A 20,206-nucleotide genomic window follows, 5' to 3' on the forward strand; every position below is an offset into this window, starting at 1 on the left:
CTGAGCCCAGCAGGTCACTGTCCCAGTGCCCCTCCCTCAACTCCAGCCCTCTCCCTTCCCAAAAAGTCATCTGAATTTACTGCCCTGATGAAGACTGCAGTATGTGGTTCTGTGGCCAAGAACTCCTAGTCAAGCTTGGCTACAGTCAAGCCCACTACTGAATGAGTACGACTTTAAAAAATTGCTTCCTTCTGTTTCAAGTGAAAAAATAACCTACCATCTCAAAAGTGAAATCATACTTGCAGAAGAAAACCAAGGATTTTTTTAAAGGTGGTGGTGGGAGGAGACTGGGAGGCATTGAGGACTAAGAAGTAGTTCTTGGGCCAAAACTAGTTTTCTTGTGGATCTTTCTTTAGTTTAAAAGGCAAATCTTGCATATTACCCTAGTATCTAAATTTCTGAGGCCCTGCCTCTATTTGCTCAGAGTATTATTAACTGCCCAGCCTCTAGAAGAGCATTACTCATGCTGTATCACTGTGAGCAGACATATTCGAAAGTTAAAAGCTGCATTCATTTTACAGGCACACAATAGAAAACTCTGGATGGCTACCACACCTAGAAGAATGGACTTCAGTTTCACGGGGTCCACTTTGACCCTTTTTGCTATGTGACGAGATTACATTAGCATAACCCTTAAACTTTCTCCTGGTCCAACTACTCTTGCCCCATCCCACTCAAAGGAAAAAGGGAAAAAACAACAAAAGAAGAAGAGACAACCTGATGTTTAATTATTTCTAGGAAACTGTTTCTCTCTTGCCAAGTACTTTAGTACTGTGGGCTCCCCTCTCCACTCCTCCCCACTAAAGGTAAATAAATTCCCCAGCACCCTGCAGAGACCACATGAGGGAGGTCCCTAAGGTCCTATTAAAATTTCACTTTATCAAAAAAGTAGACCCAGAAAAGCCCTTCCTCAAGTTATAGTTTAGCCACATCCTAGAGACCAAATCATTACCGTGTGATTCATTCTTTCATTCAACACATTATTATGTGGCTGCTGAGGCCATCAGCAAGAGAGACGAGGCAACTGGAAGGAAGATCTGCTAACTCACTTTAGAAAAATGTACTACTGCCTTCATTACCTTACTCATTCATTCATTCATTCCTTTATTTATGAAACATTTATTTATGTACCAAACACTAGGAAGGATACAGGGATGAACAAACACACACACAGACATTGTCCTCCATACACAGTAATAGATACTTTCACATATAATTAAGGTGACCCACTGCCCAGCTTGTCTGGGACTTGGGGAGATTCCCCAGACATAGAATAGCCAGTGCCAAAACTAGGAAAGTCTCTGGCAAACCAGGATGAGCTGGTCACCCTATTAATACAATATACTGACTTAAGCTTCACAACTACCCCAAGGTCTTTTTATTCTTCCCAGTTTTTAACAGATGAAAATGGGGCTCAGTGAGGTGCCTGGTGGAGCCGAGATTTGAATGGTGGCTTATCTGAATCCACGGCTGATGTGCTTTCTACCACCTCGTGCTTCTGAAATGAGAGATCAAACATCCTAACACTGATCGCAGCCTCCGAGAGCCCTGGACAGCCTCCCCACCACACCACCACCGCCAGGCTCTGATCACGTGGCTCCCTGGCCACCCCCACCCACTCTCCACCACAGACTCTGTGCAGCTGGGATTTCATCTGCTTGGCAGTTGTTTGCAGATAATGCATAATCTCCCTCTACCACTGTTAGACTGAACTTTTTATAGCAAGTCGTTTAAACCTCTGTAGGAATAAATGTCTCCCTCAATAGAAATCAGGGCACCGTTTTCAAGTACCAGAAACATACTTTGCACTAGACTTGTATTCACCTTTCAACTACTATACATTCAAGCTAGCAATCTATAGAAACTCACTGCCATTTAACAGTTCAAACAGATTAGGCAGCCTTTCAAAAACTGCATGCACTTCAAAACAGACCTTCAATGTTTCTCTTAAAAAAAAGAAAAAAAACACCTAATTCAAAATGTCAAGGCCACATTCCAAGAGATAACCACCATTTGCATGTCAGTGTCACCAAAATAATGTCTATGATTTGTATAAGGATTTAAGGCAAAGCGCACACACGCACGCACACACACACTCCTGCACCTAGTCTGTGCTTCAACAGACAGCTCTCACTCCAAAATTCCACCACAATTGTCCACGTAATTTCCTTGCCACCAGAGAAGAACAGAGCCTCCAGACTTTTTATGTTTTGCTCACATTCTTCAAGAATAAAGCGTGCCTCAGTGATCCCCAAATTAACTTTCCACTTGCATCATTTCAGCACTCAAAAGGGACTTTAAGGCCAGATCTTTCACAAAGCCTTTGTGAAACCAAATATAGGCTGGCCTGGGTCTCTATGCTACTGTGATTACTGGATTTGCTACTTAAAGGTCCTGTGCCTCTTGAAAACAAGGTTGGGAGAGAGAGAAAGGCTAAGAAAGGCCTTTCAAAAGCAAACACAGTAGAGGCATTCAACAATCTGTGGAGGGCGGTTAATATGAGTTTGGCTACAGTAGTCCTCTCTGACAAAGTGCTGGATGCTCTGGTTTCAGCAGTAACTGCTCCAGATGCTTTTTATGAACTTGGGAGAGGCACCACCATCATGACCTTCAGCCTACATCAAAAGTCACCAGACTCAAGTGACTGCTGTCAACCCTGTGTGCTTTCTAAAGGGGAACATAAAAGGGGGTGTTCCAGTTGGCTGCATTTTCAGGCAAACTAAACACTCTTCTAACATGCTGAAGGAAACCACACCCAGAACAGGTTTCAGGGGTGGGGGTGAGGGTTGAGACATTCAACTTAAGTTCAAAAGACTGGCCCCTGCTGAGCCCTGCTTTGCCATTTAACTAGGACCAGTAATAAAGGCTGCCATTGATTACTGGGGGCCCACTATGCACCAGGTACCATGCCAAACACAGTCTCCATGGAGAATCTCACTTTTTCTTACAACAATCTTATTACACAGAATTTGTATTACTTCCATCCCATAGATGAGATAACTGGCTCAGACTGGTAAATAAATTACCCTGACTTGGAAAGCAATTTTGCAGTATGTGGCAAGAGGCACAGAAATAACCACATATGAAAAGTTTGTAATACAATGTTAAGTAAAAAATAAAAAGAAGACACCAAGACCAAACTGAATCTACATAACAATTATAATCATGTTAAATTAGAGACGCCTATAGATAAGAACTATTGGAAAATTAAGATTTGCTAGGATTGCAGGATCTTACATCAACTATTATTTCAATCTTATTTCTTTTGAAGGTATCCTAACATGGCTGTGAAATAATAAATATATAAAAAGAATTTTAGAGTAACACAAAGAACAGCTAGAAATTTAACTGTATCCATTAATGACCTTCAACCCTGCTTTTGAAAGAACAACATCTGAGTCATCTCCTGACTACTAGTGCTTTCATTATCCGCGCCCCTTCCGTCAGCAAGGTTCTGGGGTGGTGCCATCCAGAACAGAAGTCACTTATCTCTTCTTCTAAGGCGCAAAAACTTCCAGCCAACAAGTTTCAGCAGGTGCTTTTTCTCCCCTAGCTAATCAATGCTCAGTAATTTTAAAGCTTCCCCTGCAGACTCACAGGAAATGAGCACTTATCAAGTAACAGATATTTAACGTATTTCAAATCCACTTCTAACACGAAAACCTGAAGGCACTGCTAGGTTAAGTCTGACACACGTGAAACTGGGCTAAAGTCTCACCAACTGTTAGAACAGCAACATTTATTAATATAGGATCGTTTTACCTAGATGGAAGATGGGGGCAGAGGAGATATTTTTGCTTTTAAAAAAATAGTTTAAAAGTATATCAAAGGGTGAAGTCATAAAGCAGGCATGGACTTAATAAGCCTCTACTTCCCAGGACACCATGCTGAATTTCTGGAAGAAGAGAGAGAAACTGGCCCTGAGTATTTTTGTAATTCTCCATTAATACCAAATGGGCAAATGAAAAGAAACTGTGTTTTAACCTCACACATTTCTAGAACTGGAGGATTAGCAAGTAAAAAAATCCCAGGCAAATTCTACAAAGACTTACAAAGCTAGGAATTAACCAACCGTGCTTTTAAAGCTCTGTAATCTCCTAAGGTAATACTAAACTTTAATTAACTATTATACATTTAGATACAAGATTATTTTTATAGTTAGCCAAAATTATCCAGTTTACTTAAAAGAAAAAAGCCCCCACAAAACTACTTTTAATGCAGTCTTTATATAAAACATACAAACTTTAAACCTCAGAAAGGTCATAACCTTTCTGGGACTATTTCCTTCTCTATTTATAGGGGTAGGGGAGCAAGTAGAGACGATTTCCAGGGCAGTGCTTCTTAAACTTGAAGGTGCAGGGAAACCACTCAGGCATCTTGTTAAGATGAGGTTCTGATCTGACTCAGCAGGTCTCAGGTAGGCCCGAGACTCTGCAATTCCAACCAACTCCCAGGTCACCTACAGATCACACTGAGAGAGAAGGTTCTAAGTTCCTTGCAGCTCAATATTCAAGGAGGCTATGTTGTTTCTAAGTTTCTCACCCCACAAACGCCAACAGCCTAACTGGTCTCCCGCCTCCTCTCTTGACCACTCTCCAAAGCAATCACACTCAGGACTGGCTTTCTTTGACCAAAAAAAGTCAGAACAAGTCACTCTCCTATTTAAAATCCTTCAGTGGCTTCCCACTGCCTGACACTTCCAAACTCCTTAACCTGATTCACAGGACCATGCATCCTCTGGCCTTTGTCAATTTTATCCTTCTAGAACCCTTCCTACCAGCCCTCCCTCCCTCTGCACTCTGGCCACCCTGAATCGGCTCAAATTTCCCTACCTGGTCCCTCACCTGGAACAAGCTTATTTCTCCACCTGCGTTTATTCACCGGTCAGCTCAGCCCGCAATTTCAGCACTGTGGAAACACGCTTACACATTTCCTAACCAGAGGACAGCTGCTCCTTGAAAAGCAGGCAATCAATAAATATTTATTAATAAACAAACAAGGCCTCTATTTTTTAAAATCAGTTTTATTATTTTATTTCTTAGGATTCTTCTTGGTCTCAAGTAGCCTAGATTAATGACCAACTACTGAGCTATTAAACGGCAAGTCCTTTGCATCCACGAAATGGTTTGACAACTGCCAACTTTTTAATTAAGCCAATCCAGAAAGGAAGACTGAAGTTAGAAAAATGCTTACCATACCCCTATCATTTATTTCCCCCATCATTAGTTTTTCATAGCTGGGGCCTAAGAGTGGAAAGGAACTTGTCAGGCAAGAGGAAGAAAAGGCACCCAGATCTAAAAATGGTTGCAATCTGCCTGGCTTATTTTGATAATGTGCACAAGTGTAATTCTAGCATGAACAGATGTATGGCTGTGAAGCTATCATTAATTGAAAACTTCAAGCTCCGTCATTTTTCAGAAGAGAGGAAAACAAACCCTGAGGTCCATTATTTAAATTGCTGTACAATACTGGAATTCTTAGGGTTAATCTATATGTAAAAGTTTTCCTTAAAATATGATTATGTAAACAATAACCATACTTTACGTTTTTAATAGTACATGGATGTTTTCAAGGAAACTTCACATAGATTATGGCATTTGCTCTTCAAGACACCCTGGAACGTAAACCTGGCCAGTACTCAAATAAAGAAAGCAGCCCAAATCTACAGTTATCTTCAAATCTTCAGTTACCTGCCTCCCCTCCAGATGTCAAGTTGCTGGGATTTTTGTTTTTAAAGTTAAATGCAACAGATTCTTTATTAAGAATCTAAATGGAACTAAAGTAGATGCCTTACTGAACTGTCCTCGGAACCTACACATACTATTATCTTTATCACCATTTTTTCTAAACTTCTCTCTCTTTCTAGATTGGTCTTCACACCAACTTGATGGGGGAACTGGGACAAATAATTGAGCCCATTTGGCACATGAGGTAGCTGAGGCCTACAGATGTTAAAGGGCTGCTGTGATTTAGCAGGATAGAGCCCATTCCTGACTAGTTAAATGCATTTTCCTCTCTATTACACAATTTTGTTCTAAAACATACTTTTCTACAACTCTTCATTCTTCAATAAGAAAGCAGATGTAATACCTGCTCCTATTTTGGAGCAATTCTTGCAGTCTGTTCTTCCCCATGGTCCCCCATTGCCTCCCAAACTGCAAAGACTGTATGACTGATCCAACAAGGGAGTCTCTCTCAAACTTTAGCGTGCATCCGAGTCCCCTAGCAGGCTAGTGAAAAACACCTATTGCTGGGCCCTACCCCCAGAGTTTCTAATTCAGTAGGGTCAGAAGTAGGGCCTGAGAATTTCTCTTTCTAGCAAGTTCCCAGGTCATGCTGATGCTCGTCTGGGGACGTCACCTTGAGAACCACTGCAATAAAGCAGTCCGTAACATTCACTTCATCCATTTACTCTTCAACAAAGACTTAGTGACTGCTACACGTAAGACAGGTTATGTCAGACTTTTGTCTTTATGCTCCCAAACATTGCGAAATGTAGGGAAAATAAAGAGGCAAACTCACACTGTAACCAAAAGCAGTCTGTGAAAAATCACAGAACGGCCACGTGCTTACACTATAAATTTTAAAGGAGGGGAACTAGCAGGGATTCTGGCCTCCCCTTCCTCTGAGAATACTTAGAATAAGTGGCATCTGAAATGAACCTCAAAAGAATCATCCTGACAGAAGAAATAATTCCTAGTGGAAGAAACGAGAAGAGGAGGGTCTCAAGGGTGGGAAAATGCAGGGTAGGTTTAGGGAGTCACGAGTACTGTCAAACAAGGAGCAGCAGGAGCTGGATATGGAAATGTCAGCAAAAGCCAAACGACCCCGAAGTCAAATCCCAAAAGTTTTTGCACAGAGGAGAGCTCTCATCAGGGCCCAGCTTTAGGGAGGCTGGGACAGTTGCATGGGGGCGCTTTAGGAAACCACAGAAAGAGACCAAGAGGGAGTGGAGCTGTGAACAGACCCCTTTTCAGGCCCACGGCGAGAGAAGAGGTGATCATCAGGAACACGGTCATCCAGAAAGCTTCCTCAGCAGTCAGGAGTTTAGAGTCCCATTATTTCACTACCCTAAGAAAAGTGGTATCTTTTCCAAAAAGGGAGTTATCTGTCACCCTCCTCTTCTTCCTAGCTGGCCTCCAAGATTCCTTTCAACAGTCATCCCAATCAAATGTTGGATTTAAGCTAAAAGAATCCGTATTCCCTCGACTGTCAGTGTCCCTAGCACACCAAAAACTGAGGGCACCACATGTCCAGAAATCTGAGCAGTTCTGAGCTCATTAATTTTCTATGCCATCAGAATGTATTCATGATATCTGGGTAACGGGTGTCGTGCCTCATATTTAACCCACACTTTGTGGTTACAGGAGATAAAATTTGCAGTCAGAAAACCTGGATTGTGGAGAGGTAGCCTCATACAGGCTGATCTTAATCCAATGGCCTGTTTCTTTATAAAAAGTAAGAGAATATCGACCCCACAGAATTATTAATACTAATATTATGCACACTTACTTAGAAGTTACTAAGTACTAGATCCCACACTGGGTACTTCAAATAATCTCATTTAGTTAATTATGCAAGATGACACATATTAAAGTTAAGTGCTATATAAATTAATGATAATTATTATCATCACTACATCATTCGAAAGGATTCTAATTCACAAACCTGTTAGGAATTTCTTAATTTTGAGCTCAAACTCAGACAAACTGGTGAAAGTAGTTTTTTTTTAAATTGGTGATTTATACCACAAAGTTATCTGGACTTAGAAAACCTATAGTATCATAGTATTGGCAGGTATCCAGACCAAAAAGCCAATCTTTTATGCTTTCATTAAACCCAAATACGTTCTTATAAATCTTGCCCCCTCCCAAAAACACAAGGGTTATCATTTATTATCAGCTCTTTTCACTGTCACAGTGGGAAATACTTGAAGACAATTACTTCATATCTAAGAACTTAAAATTTTCTTCATGACAAACAGGTGTAAACATGGGAATCTTTATCTAAGCTTAAAGAAATTATACAAGACAAACATCTAGACACCATAACAAACTGAAAAGTTCTTAAAAACTTAAGAATAAATTTTCTTCAGGATCCACATGTATAAAACCAGCAATATTCTTTCCCTAACAGTTAAGAAATCAAAACCAAAAAGTGAAGAAATTCAACAAGGCAACTCTGAGCTAGCACATAATAAAACTGAGTAACGCATTCCCATGGCCTGAAACTTTTTGATTTCCCTCTATGCCCCAATGAAGACAGACCACTCCATAACTCTTTCTGGACAGTGGGACAAATTTATTAAGCCAGAATAGCCAAGAGAAAGCACATCCTCCAGAAATACCAGGTGCTGGATGTCAGGGTGCAAACAAGGCAGAGAAAAGTTCATTTTGATGCTTTGCAACTAGATCTTGTCTTCATTAAAATTCCACTCCCAGAGCCAATAGAATCCATGCTCTAGGGGACAGGTAGGCAGGAAAGGGAGTCAGGTTAGGGTGGGCATTTCACAACGTCACCCCACTTTTTTTCTGCAGGAAAAAAAATATTAATATCTAGAAATCTGGGAGGAGAAAGAGAACAACAACGTGCAGCCTGAGCTCAAAAATGTCTGTGACCCTGGACAAGCTATTTGACTCTTCTCTTCTTTAAAACCTTGTTAGGTATGTTACAAAGACAAGATACCATATACAAAGCTCCTAGTAATATGTCTGGTATATGGTAAGCACTCAATGAAATCTTTTTCCCACCAACCCCAACGGAGGAGACAAGAAGAACAAGGAATAACTGGAATATACGCAGTCTTATAAAATTGTAGGAAAGGTTTCTCTAGGTAAAACGAAAGGGCGGGCATTTGAGGCAGAAGGTAGACAATGAAGGCAAAACCCAGGGCTTGGTTTTTCGAAGAGCTGCAGGCCTGCCTACCTGGAAGATCTGACTGGAATGTTAGAGCTGGAACAGGAAGCCCATGGGGTGGGGCCATTTGGGGGAGGGTCCTGAATGCCAAGCTAAGGAATCTGGAATTTAATTTACACAACAGGCACAAGCAACAGTTTCTGAGTAGAAGAGCAGCAGGCATATTTTCCTATAAGGAGTCAAGCTGGCTGATGTGGAACTGGAGAAAAGGTATTATGAACCTGTTACAACAAACACATTTTTCTAATCATGTGAGGTTGAATTCTGTTGTATTTCAGTATTCCTCTCCTATTTAAAAAAGAAAAACAAAACAACTGATCCAACTTTATCAGATACATGAACAGACTCTGAAGAAGGTGGTAGCTTAATTTTGCAGGTGAAAATTTTACAAGTGAGAGAGCAAGCACTGGGTGTGTCTGTTAGGTGTGTGCTGGGTGTTGGTGGTTAATGTCTGAAGCCATCAGAGGTTGAAAGTCCCGGAGCGTTACTGTGACAGATATCACTCTATATGTCAGCCCTTTAAGTCAATGAGGTTTTGTTTTTAACCACACTTATTTACTTACCTATAAATCTCTAGAAACTACTTTATCTAAGTAGACCAGACTCATTTTAACACCATACGTCTCTTAGCTGGGACATCACATCTCATCCCACGGTCCTTCCCTCAATTTTTAGGATCCAGTGTGAAAATATTTGAAACCAGCAAAAATGCAGAACTATCTCACAAAATCACAGTACTCTGAGACTCTCAGGCATAGATGCTGAATTGATGAATTCAAATAAGAGGCTTTCAAAAAAAATCAATACAGATTCAGAGGAGTAGCTTGCCAATACTGGGTTATAAGCGCTATGGAGGATTATACCCAGAAAACTGGAAAACACAGCTTTGTAGGCATGAACAAAATTAAATCAGCAGATAGAATCTATGTAATCCAAGATGGGAAGATTGGAAGAACTACAAATAATAAACAAAACACCAAAGTGGGGGTGGGAAAAGTGTTATCAAAAATTCTCCTAAAGTGGCTTAAAATGCAATCAGTTCCATTCGTTACTAACGATGGTGCCAAATGCTTGTAATTCTTCTGGGATCCACAGACTTGAAAGTTAATTCACCCTTTCTCAGTTCCTCAACATGGGTGGTTTTCTGTTACAGAAATACCAACACTAAAGTTGTGTAACTCCTAAACCACAATATTCAGAAATAAGAAAGATATCCAGAACTAAATTAGGGGACAAAGGTAACTGAAAAAAAAAAAAGCCACCAAACTGTGAAGCCCACCTCTTTTGAAGGTATTTCCTTGAGAAACACGAGGTAAAATATGAGAGGCATGTGGTGATTTTTTTTTTTAATTTAAATTTACTCTGTCCAGAGAGGACAGTTTAAGACATTTCCTGTGTGTAAACTCCACCCTTCTCAGTGAGCAGTTTTACAACCATCCTCAAACCTTTCAGAATAACAGCCTTTTGTCATGGGTGGGCCTATGGGTACACTCCTCGCCACACCTTCTCGTACGTTCTCCTTGGTTTTGTATTCCTTCTGAGACTAGAGGAGTGGGCTGACTGGACATCAGTGATAGGTTTTCTGATAGAGGATCACCCAGGAGCGTTTTCTCCTTGGCCTATGACACGATGTAGTGGGGGGCCTGCGTCATTTGAAGAAGAGACGCGTTCTGAATTCTCACAACCTAAAACCGCGGCGCTCCTAACACAGACCCAGAAGATAACGCACACACCCCCATTCTTCTGGTTACCACTTGAAAGTTCCCCCAACAGCGCTGGCCCCCTCAAGTTTTCCAAAAAACCCAATTCCACCTTCGAAGAGCTCAAGAGGAATGAACCAAAGACACAGAACCATTCCCTGGAGAGAATGGAGCTTCCTCTTAGCTAACTGCCCCAGGAATGCAGCACAGCCTAGTAAATGTTTAAAATCACGTCCTGTTCTGCCTCTTGTTTTCCAGAAAAGTGTCATTACTGTCAACTATTTCACAAGACAAATAAACCTATGAATGAAATACATCCTCCTCCCTCCTCCCAACGAAAACATTCTAGGACTGAGCTGCTTCCTTCCTTCCTCCTCCTCCTCCTCACAGGAACCACATTTGTGGCACTAAGAAGAGTTAAAATAAGAAACATATACAGTCTGCAAAGGCTACTTTTTCACAGCATTAGAGCCATTCCTGGCCCATTACTGGTTCCAGGGGCTTCCAAACGGAAGGAGTTCTGTTTTCAGTTATGAATTCTTTTTCATGTATAAGCTCTGAGACACCACTGGCCAGGCCCACTGGCTGGGCAGGGACAGCCAAGTGCTGCAGGGGCCACCCCGGCCGCAGGCTGCAGGGCCATCACCCCACACACCGATGCACACAGGACCCTGCTCACCATAAAAATACGTGCGGTAAAATATTGGATTCATTCAATTATTTGAGACTAATATAGACTCCAAGAAACCTGAAATTGATCCAACTAATCCAACCCATAACATCGGAACGACAGTAACTGGTTTTCATTATAAATTACATAGCCCACTAAATTGATGGGAAGGCTCTCCCCCAACACAATACATCAAAAGAGTTAAAATTAAGCTTTGTAATCAAAACTGTAATTTACCCAAGACTTAGGAACAAAAAGACCACTCCCTCCTCCCTATTGCTATTGTTCTACAGGACTGGGTGTCGAGCAGTGCACTTTACACCTTTAGGCTTCCCAGAGGTAAGAGGCTGGGGGCTGGGAGACAGAGGTGACCCGGAATCAAATACTTGCATACTAATAGGTCTATCAGCATTGATCTACTGCGATACAAAGACAGCTCAAAGGGCAGAAAATGTGTGTGCAGTGGGCAGCGGATACCTGACAAGAGAGCCAAAAGGACACCGGGGAGGGGGGGCACCAAACGGTGGTTTTTCTAGAGTAGAGAGTAAGAAACTGTCTCCTTTAAGCAGTCAATGGGGTGCTCGCAGCCAACCAGAGGCTTTGGGGCCGGGCCGTGCGGCCGCCCGTCTTCATTAGGGTCACGTACCATATGGCACAAATAAAGCCTCAGAACTCCCGTAGGCACGGCCTCAGGCAGGCCCAGCCTTTGGGAGGGGGCTTACCTTGTAGCTGCTTGAATCTCCCTTCCAGCTGGTTGTAGTTGTAAGGCACCTGCCCCGTGTAACCCGGCGACAGCGGCGCGGAAATGCTAGACGTCCTCTGCAATTCCATTATGCCCGGCGTAACGCCCAGGCAGGCTGCACTGTGGAGATCCCGCTCCGGCCCCCTCCAAGCCCCATCCAACAAACAGCAGCTTCCGCACGGCTTGGCTCTCGGCCCCTGCGAAAAGGGCTGGACCTTAGGGAAGCCCCATTCCGGTCTGAAAGTCCAGCAGGGTGATCTGATAGGGAGCTGGCTGCAGGAGAGTCCACCTTAGCCGGGCCAGGAGTTACCAAACACGCATCTAATTCCTGGTTGCTTTCCTTCCTTTTGTGGCCCTTGGCTAGAAGACTGAAATAAATAGCCAAGGAGGGGCGGAGGGACGGAGGGAGGGAGGCGCAAGTCCGACTTAGAAATTTTTAAAAATACGGCCAATCCTAAGCATGCCCCCGTCGCCGAGCCGGGGCGCTGGCGGGAGCAGCGCGCACACCTCCTCCCGGCTGCCCGCCGTGGCCGTCGGTTTGTAATTTAATCAGGAGCCACTCGCGGTGCGCCGGGCGGTGATGTCACCTGATTAGCATAACAGCATTGTAGAGGAAACACAGGCTGTACCACAGGAGGGGCGCAGGGGAGGCCGCCGGCGCGCGGACCCCACTCCCCGGCCGCCCCGCGCGGCCCACGGCGCCCCCGCCGCCCCGAGCCGCCGACCCAGGGCCGGGCCCAGGACGCGCCCGCCGCAGTGGTACCTTCCCGAACAAAGCTGCTGGAATTACAATCTTTTGTTGAGAGCCTCACGTAACGGAAAAGTCTCCGATTACTATCACATGAAAAGGAGGCGGGCGGGAGGGTACAGAGCCCCGCAAGTCCCCGGCCGGCCGGCTCATCCACTACTCAGGGTCGGCGGAAATAAGGCGGCCACGCGGGCCGCGCACCTGGGCGCACACGGCGTCCCCACTGCGCGGGCGCCAACCACGCCGCGGCGGCGGCGGCGGCCGGCCGCGTGAAACTAGAACAAAGTCACGCTGGGCACCGCACAGGCCCGCAGAGAGGGGAGGCATAAGTTAGGGCTCTCAATAGAATCTCCTTAACAGACTTCTGCTGCCATCGTGGGATGTTGAGCTGGACGTTTTCTGGGATAACCCTGGCCCTATAATTGTAATTTGATGCAAGGAAAGTTTATGGGAGCACCCATTTGCAAGGCATTGTGGGAGATGTGGGAGAAAGGTACACAGATAAACACCTTAGGATCCCTAACCTGGAAGTTTATGAGCCGATGTGCAGATAAGAGAAAAAAAATTACCTTCAAATCTCCCATCTAAGTACTAACCAGGCCCGACCCTGCTTAGCTTCTGAGATCAAAGGAGATCCGGCGGGTTCAGGGCGGTATGCCCAGAGACTCAAATCTTACTTTGATTTGTCAAACAAGGCCTCTAAACTTTTGGGTTCTTCAAGATTGTTAAACTCTCCTCCTTAGCTTCTTCTCCCACCAAGCTCAATCAAAAATAAAGTCCTCTACACAGAAAATAACCGTGATCAAAATGTAATCTTGGTAAATAATTGACCCTAGTCTCCGCCCCCACCCCGCCCCCCTTTTCCTCACTACAGGCAGAAGACAAATTGCAAATTTGGTGTTTCCAGCATGGAGCCCTGCAGCAATGTTCACCGAAGAAGGTAATTTCATTCCTAAAGGATTCCAATCTGCACTAAAGAGGTGAGCTTCCACCCCAGGTTTACTTTAGTCTCCAGGGCACTTGTAATTCAAGAACGGCATCCCTGTCCAGGACTGGAGTTAAAACAAACCTAGAGTCTGGCTGACTGCTCAACTCTGAACAACCCCCACTCCTTCCAGCCACAAGCATGGGTTTTTAATATGGCCAGTATCAACCTTTAGCTTTCTAAAGCTAGGCCCATGATTTGAAGACATTTCTCATCATCCAGGATGTAGAGCATTTTCTAAAGCCCTTTACCACTGCTGCAATTCACTAGCAAAACGCGGGGTACTGGAAGAAGCGCTTGACTAGGATTCCCAAGATCTGGGTTTCTGGTCCTGGCCAAGCCTCTTAACCACCTGTGACCTTAGAAGAAACCCTGGATTCCTTCTAAACCTCCGCTGTCCAACAGGGATAATTAATGCCTACCTCTACAAGGTCACTGAGGGGATGATGTGAAAATGCCCTAAAAATGGTCATCCTATTCAAAATTAGGAGTATATTTTTCAAAATTCACCTCCTCTCGCATTTTTTCCCCACATATCCCATCAAGGCTACAAAGAGTAGGATGGAAACTTGTCAATTACGATCTTAATAGGTCCGTCTTCACTATTAAATATACTGGTGAAGTGATAAGTCTCTAAATGTCCAGCTATGAGACTGCAAAGTGCTTGCCAATTTACAACACTTTATTTTTAATCTTTAAGCCACTTAATGAACAGAATATGGATCAACACTCAGAGTCTCCCTTTCAGCTCCCTCTGGTATGCGGAAGTAGGTGAAATAAGCTTTCTAATTAGCCAGGTTACATACAATGTGATGGGGCAGAGGTTGGGACTAGCGTACCACACTCAATCCAGAAAATCAGACTTAGAACAAGCCAGGCATGGTGAACACACATAAGTATTGGAAAGAAAGGTTTGAGGCTGGGGAAAGCTTTAATAACTGCAGAGGGGCAGGAGGTAGGAAGTGGGGGTCTGTTTGACGTGATGGGGCCAGGGAAAAAGAGGACACACCCTGATGGCTCATCCGACCACCTCCAACTCACAGAGGGAGGAGGTAAAGGAAGGCCAGAGGTGCTCACTGTTTATTCCACTCAGTGTTTACTGGGTGCCAACTGTGTGCAAGGCACACTGTCCAACATTTTGGACAGATTCAAAGATGACTGGGAGAGCTGCTGGCCAAAGGAGAAGGGACAGATAGATATGCAAGCAGTCCAATTCCAGAAGAACAGAATAAGGGCTAGGAGAGGAGAGCTACAAGAGTTCAGAGGACAGGAGGTCACACCTGCCCAGGAAAGCAGGCAGGAACAACTGCAGGACAGACTGCATTTGACCAGACCTGGAAGCACAGGCAGACTATCAACAGGCCAGGGTGAGGGGGAAGCCTCCTTTCCTTTCCTCCCTGCTAGGGGGAGGGCAGCACAAGTGAAGGCACTGACACTGACGGGACTGTCCCAGGAATAGCACCAGTGAGTGCTGCCCTTTGACTGGAGCATAAAGGACTGTCAGGCAGGAGGGAAGCCTTGAGAGGCAGGCTTGGAACTAAGCCTGGCCTGGGAACCATTGGAGACTTGAGCCAGAGGAGGATGGCGTCTGGGTTAGACTCTGGGGATGATTATTATGACAGTGGTAGGTTAGAATGGGGAGAAAGGAGAGAGACTGAAGACAGCAGGGTCACTCAGGTGGTTACTGCAGTTGTCCAGGTCAAAGGACTAGTCATGGTGTGGCAATGGGAACAAAGAAATGGGCTTGATGCAAGAGTTAATCCACAAGACTTTGGTAACCAACTGTATGTGGGAGGTTCAAAGGCTCGGGTTGAAGAAGATGCTAGGGTTTATACAGCTGGCTGCAGAGTGTAAGGGAGGACTGAACATTTCCTTCTAGCTGAATCTGAGATACCTACAACACCACAGGGTGACATGTCCAGAAGCAGTCAGGGATGTGGACCTAGACCTCAAGGCTGAATACACATGGAATGAGAGTAGAGACTGTAGTGGGCTTAAATCTAGGAAGGGATGTAAGAGGCAAGAGGCTGAGCACAGAGCCCGGGGGAAGGCCTGGGTCTGAGAGGAAGAGGAAACAACAGGGAGATACCAAGGGAGTTACAGACTGAAAATCCAAGAGAGGGGAGATCAAGCAAGGAAGGCAACAGAAGGCATCACATGCTGCAAAAAGAACAAGGAGCTAGAAGTCAGAGAAAAGGTGACCCAGCGTGTGAATGAGGAGGTCAATGGGGTAATAAAAGCTGAAGCAAGGTTACAGGGAGTTCAAGAATGAGGAGAAAAGGGAAGAAGGAGAACCAGAAGGTAGAGGTTGTGAAGATAAGACTATGAATGGGAGCTACAGGACCAGGGGAAGGGGTTCTGGGACAGGGTCCAGCTGAGCATGTTTTCTGTCAGGTTTCAGCCCTGAGTTGGCATAGGCAAGCAAAGGCCAGTGGGAAAATGGCTCAAAGGAATGGGTGGAGCAGTCCACCTTAGTCAAGAGGAGGTACCCTTAACTTCAGAGGTAGGAGAGGAAGGATGGAGACAAGCTGAGGAGGAAAGGAGGAATTGAAAGGAACTTGCCCAGCTCTAACTGAATAAAGTCAGAAGCCAAGGGTCCTCCCCACAGTTTTATTTATAGTGATCTAAGAATAATCATCCTGAAGACACCAATGGCAGACACGTGTAGCATATGAGTGGGAACAGTAAGCGGGGGGTGATCGTTTCAGAATGCTCAATAGTCAACCAAGCTCTCTGCAGTAACACACCATGCAATTTTGGCCTATTCCCTCAATCTTTTCTAATCTAAAAAAAATAATTCCCCTCATCCAGGCCAGGGATATCAACACCTGTGGGCAACTCTGGTATGTGCTTGTGCCTGCCTTCAAGCTGCAACAAGATTCCAAGGCGTAATCTGGCAAAGTCAACTATGGGATCGAAGGAACCGAAGCCCGGGTAACATGTATCTGCCATCCTTGTGATGCCAGAAAGGTAAAACCAAGTCCCCAGAATTATCTGCAGACAGCACAAAGTAGAAGTGCTGTGGTGTGGTGGAAAGACCAGAGTCCAGAGTCAGGAGCTCAGGCTCACCCCAACTCTGAGTGCCACCAAGAAGCCAAGTAATTACATGCATGTCTAACCCTCCCTGGGCCTCACAGTCCTCACCTATAAATCGAACAGGTTGGAATCTATGGTCATAAAAAACTCCTTCTGGTTTTAAACGTATTTATGAGTGATTTGGGCTCCCCCCTCTTGGAGACTATTGTTGTAGTCCCAATTATCATCAATCTCCACATAAACTGCATGGCCACAGTAACAACATCACCACATTATTACAGCACTTTGTAGTTCACAAAATGCTTTCACAGACATTTTCTCAAATGACTAACCCTGTGAAGAAGGTATTGTATCCATTTTGCAGACAAGGCCACTGAGGTTCAGACAGACACAGTGCCTTTCCCAGGGCGCTACAGCTGGTGAGTGGCAGAGCCAACCTGGACCCAAGAGTGACCAAGTCTAGCACTGTTTCTCCTTGGTACTCAGAGTATCAGCTTACCAGTGGTTTCTAAGCTTTTCAGAAAAACCATACAACTTGGTAAGTAGTATCAAGATAAACCTAAAACCCAAGCAAGCCACCACAAGAACTTCTACAGCACTTAGTTTGGGTTAGGATCAGGCACATTCTCTGCTAGTTCATACAGAAGTTACTAGTTTGAGGGTTCTGGGGGTTTGTTGTGAATGCGTTTTGTTTGGTCTTGTTTGGTTTGGTCTTATTCCTCGTCTCATACGTGTTGGACCTGTACACTAAGATTCTGTATAACTTAGCATGTAGTAGAGGGTAAGATGAAGCCTCTGTTTGTTCCAAAAGGCTCTATGTAGTCTGGGAGGTTTAAAAAAAAAAGAATGCTTTTCCTGCATTACAGCAAGATTGAAAGAGTAAACTATGGAGTGTTCATTTCCTGAACATCTAAACATTAGCAAGACTGAAAACGTCTGGGAGACGATGGCCAAAATGCTAAGATGTGATGGGATTTGTACACATTTAAGGACTTGAAAAACCGACTCAAGAGCTAGGGAAAAAAGTAGTAGGAATAGGGAGGGGCAGAAAACAACAAAGTTTTACATATAAACTGTTTTGCCAGATTCTTAGCCACTCTCTACTGCCATTTCCAGATCTGCCTTTCGTTCATCACTGTCAAATTCCTTGACAGTTGGATGACTACAACCAATTTCTCCTGAGCATTTCTTTATAGGAAACCAAAATAATACTACTAACACAATCCTCTTCCACTTGTGTGGCCAGATAGAGAAGTGGGCCCCAAATCATGCTGCCGCATGTATGCTCTACAGGGCCGAAGCGTAGAGGATATTTCTGTCAAGCCTCTCTGGTTCTCTTTCTGCCTTGTCTCTCTGGCCCACCTATTCCCTTCTCCAGGAGCCTCCTGCCCACTTCGCCCAGTCTTGAATCCTTAACTGTGATCCTTCTTCTGTCCACTCTGCTGAATAATGCCCAGAGAGCCAGCCACCCCGTAAATACCTAGTTACTGCTATCCTTTCTCCCCAAAGCCTGCCTCAGCATGGATCTTCTCTTAAAACCCCACGCCTTTTTCAATGGAAATTGCCACACATACCAGAAAACTCAACCAACCAACCAAGCATACTACCATGATATCCAGCCAAAAATAACAGAAAACATAAGAAATAATCTGAAACCCCCCCCAAAAAGGCAATTTCAACAAGTCCCACTGGCAGAACACATTTCTGACACTGGCATTTCTGTGCTGTTGCTACCTGCCTGCCACCCCTCCAGAGCATCTCTTTCTCCCCAATGGCACCTCACACTCAGGGCCCACAGCCTGGACAGCTGGGAGCAGTCAGCTTCCCCTCCCCTCCTCTCACCCCACAACCCACAAGACCCTCAGCTGATCAGGGCTGAGACCACCCCTCAACTCACTCCTAGAGCACCACCCACAGAGCATTTGGCTCAGGTTTGGAAATGCAAAGCCAGAACAGACTAGGAATCTAGGAAGCTGGGTCTGCCACTTCCTAACTTTGTGATTCTCTGAGCCTGCAAAATTCACACAATAACGGGACCAACCTCATAGAGTTATTCTATAATTGAGATAAATGTTTAGAAAGATCTTAGCACTACCCTAACAGCTATGATTACTAGTCTTTAAACTCCTCATAGAGGAAATTTCAAAAACTAATTCTACCTTACCTTTGGCCATCTCTCCACCAAGGAGGCTACTAGCTGCAGAATGTTCTAGGTTTCACATAGAATCACTGACCTCAGGCTGGGAACCAGAGTGGTCACCCCTTTGGATTTTTGGACAAGGACAGTTCGGAATGGCAGGACCAGTCCTCCACCTGGGAAGTACTCACAAACCCTTCTCTTTAACTCACCCCATTACACACCAGGAAAAGCATCTTGAAAATCGTATTTTATAGATGTTAAAGCAGTTAACACCCAATATAGCAAGAACACAATACTCACTATGAAACAAGTTATAAAGGGCCTATGTTTTTAGAAAGGTCAATGTTTGTTTGAAGTGGAGCTATCAGATTTGATACTTCGGGATGTAGGATAACTAGAAGAAACATTAAAGGGACAGCTCAAGGTATTTTTCCATCTACAGTAACTGCTACCTCTGTTGCCTGGAGGATATGGATGTTTCTCTTTACACACATACACACACACACCCCTCCCACAAAATCATCTAGTTATATGGCTGAATCTGAAATACCAGGGCAAATCTAATTTCCACTCATATCCTTTTTCTGTTTCTTGATCAACTGGTCACAGCACAACTGAATATAAAGCACCTGGCATCTCTGCTGAGAGGGAGAAAAATGGCACGTTACACTCAGTATCAAGCACCCAAAGTCCTGGGGAAGGAACGCAGTTTATTGAATCTTCTACCCCAGCCAAACCCTATCCCTGCATTCTTATCGCGTCTGTTATCTGCACGAGCAAAGCTTCCCTGTATGGGCAAAAGAATGCCCCTGTCCAGAGGCCCCACCTTTAGCAAACAGGTGTTGCTATGCCTGTGAATATAACACCAGCCAGAGCCAAGACTGGCCTCCTTCGCTGCAGGTAGAGTGGTTCAAAGGAAAAGAACATCTGAGGAATGCAGCTGGGGCCAGGCCTGCTCTTGCCCAGGATTTCTGGTTCTGCTTCCCACCTCTGACATGGAGAGAAAAGGCTGACACACACAGGTGTTCAGAGCTATTGGGCCAGAGTTTATAAGGGGGCAAATGGGACAGTGAGAAGACACTGTTTCCTCGTAGCACAGCTCATGGGAAAGAAATGGGAAAAGAGGAAATACAAATGCATTCTTTGTGAAAGCAAGCCTTGGACCCTGCCCTCAGGTATTCACACCCATCTTACCTTTTCCAAGAGCTTAACATAAACTGGCTGCAATGAGAAAAGGTGGAAAGAACAGGCTGAACAGGCACCTGGAGA

General features: G+C 44.4%; 1 protein-coding gene and 1 long non-coding RNA gene across 6 annotated transcripts in view; one reads left to right on the forward strand and one right to left on the reverse strand.

Moving 5' to 3' along the window:
- SPTBN1 (spectrin beta, non-erythrocytic 1) overlaps positions 1-20,206 on the reverse strand; it is a 187,056-nt gene that overhangs the window by 91,777 nt on the left and 75,073 nt on the right. The window contains exon 1 of one of the 5 annotated variants that reach the window (XM_014842996.3): positions 12,009-12,723. The exons of the other annotated variants lie outside the window; for them this stretch is intronic. Within the exon in view, the coding sequence (XP_014698482.1) occupies positions 12,009-12,117 (109 nt within the window). The 5' untranslated portion in view covers positions 12,118-12,723. Of the gene's footprint in view, positions 1-12,008; positions 12,724-20,206 lie in introns of those variants that run through there. 5 annotated transcript variants of the gene reach the window in all.
- Positions 11,567-16,708, forward strand: LOC106832291 (uncharacterized). The gene is made up of 3 exons (XR_001398369.3): positions 11,567-11,625; positions 13,651-13,756; positions 16,573-16,708. It is a non-coding gene; the product is annotated as an uncharacterized lncRNA (long non-coding RNA).

Source organism: Equus asinus, chromosome 6, assembly GCF_041296235.1.
Source record: "Equus asinus isolate D_3611 breed Donkey chromosome 6, EquAss-T2T_v2, whole genome shotgun sequence".
In the NCBI taxonomy this organism is placed as follows: domain Eukaryota; kingdom Metazoa; phylum Chordata; class Mammalia; order Perissodactyla; family Equidae; genus Equus; species Equus asinus.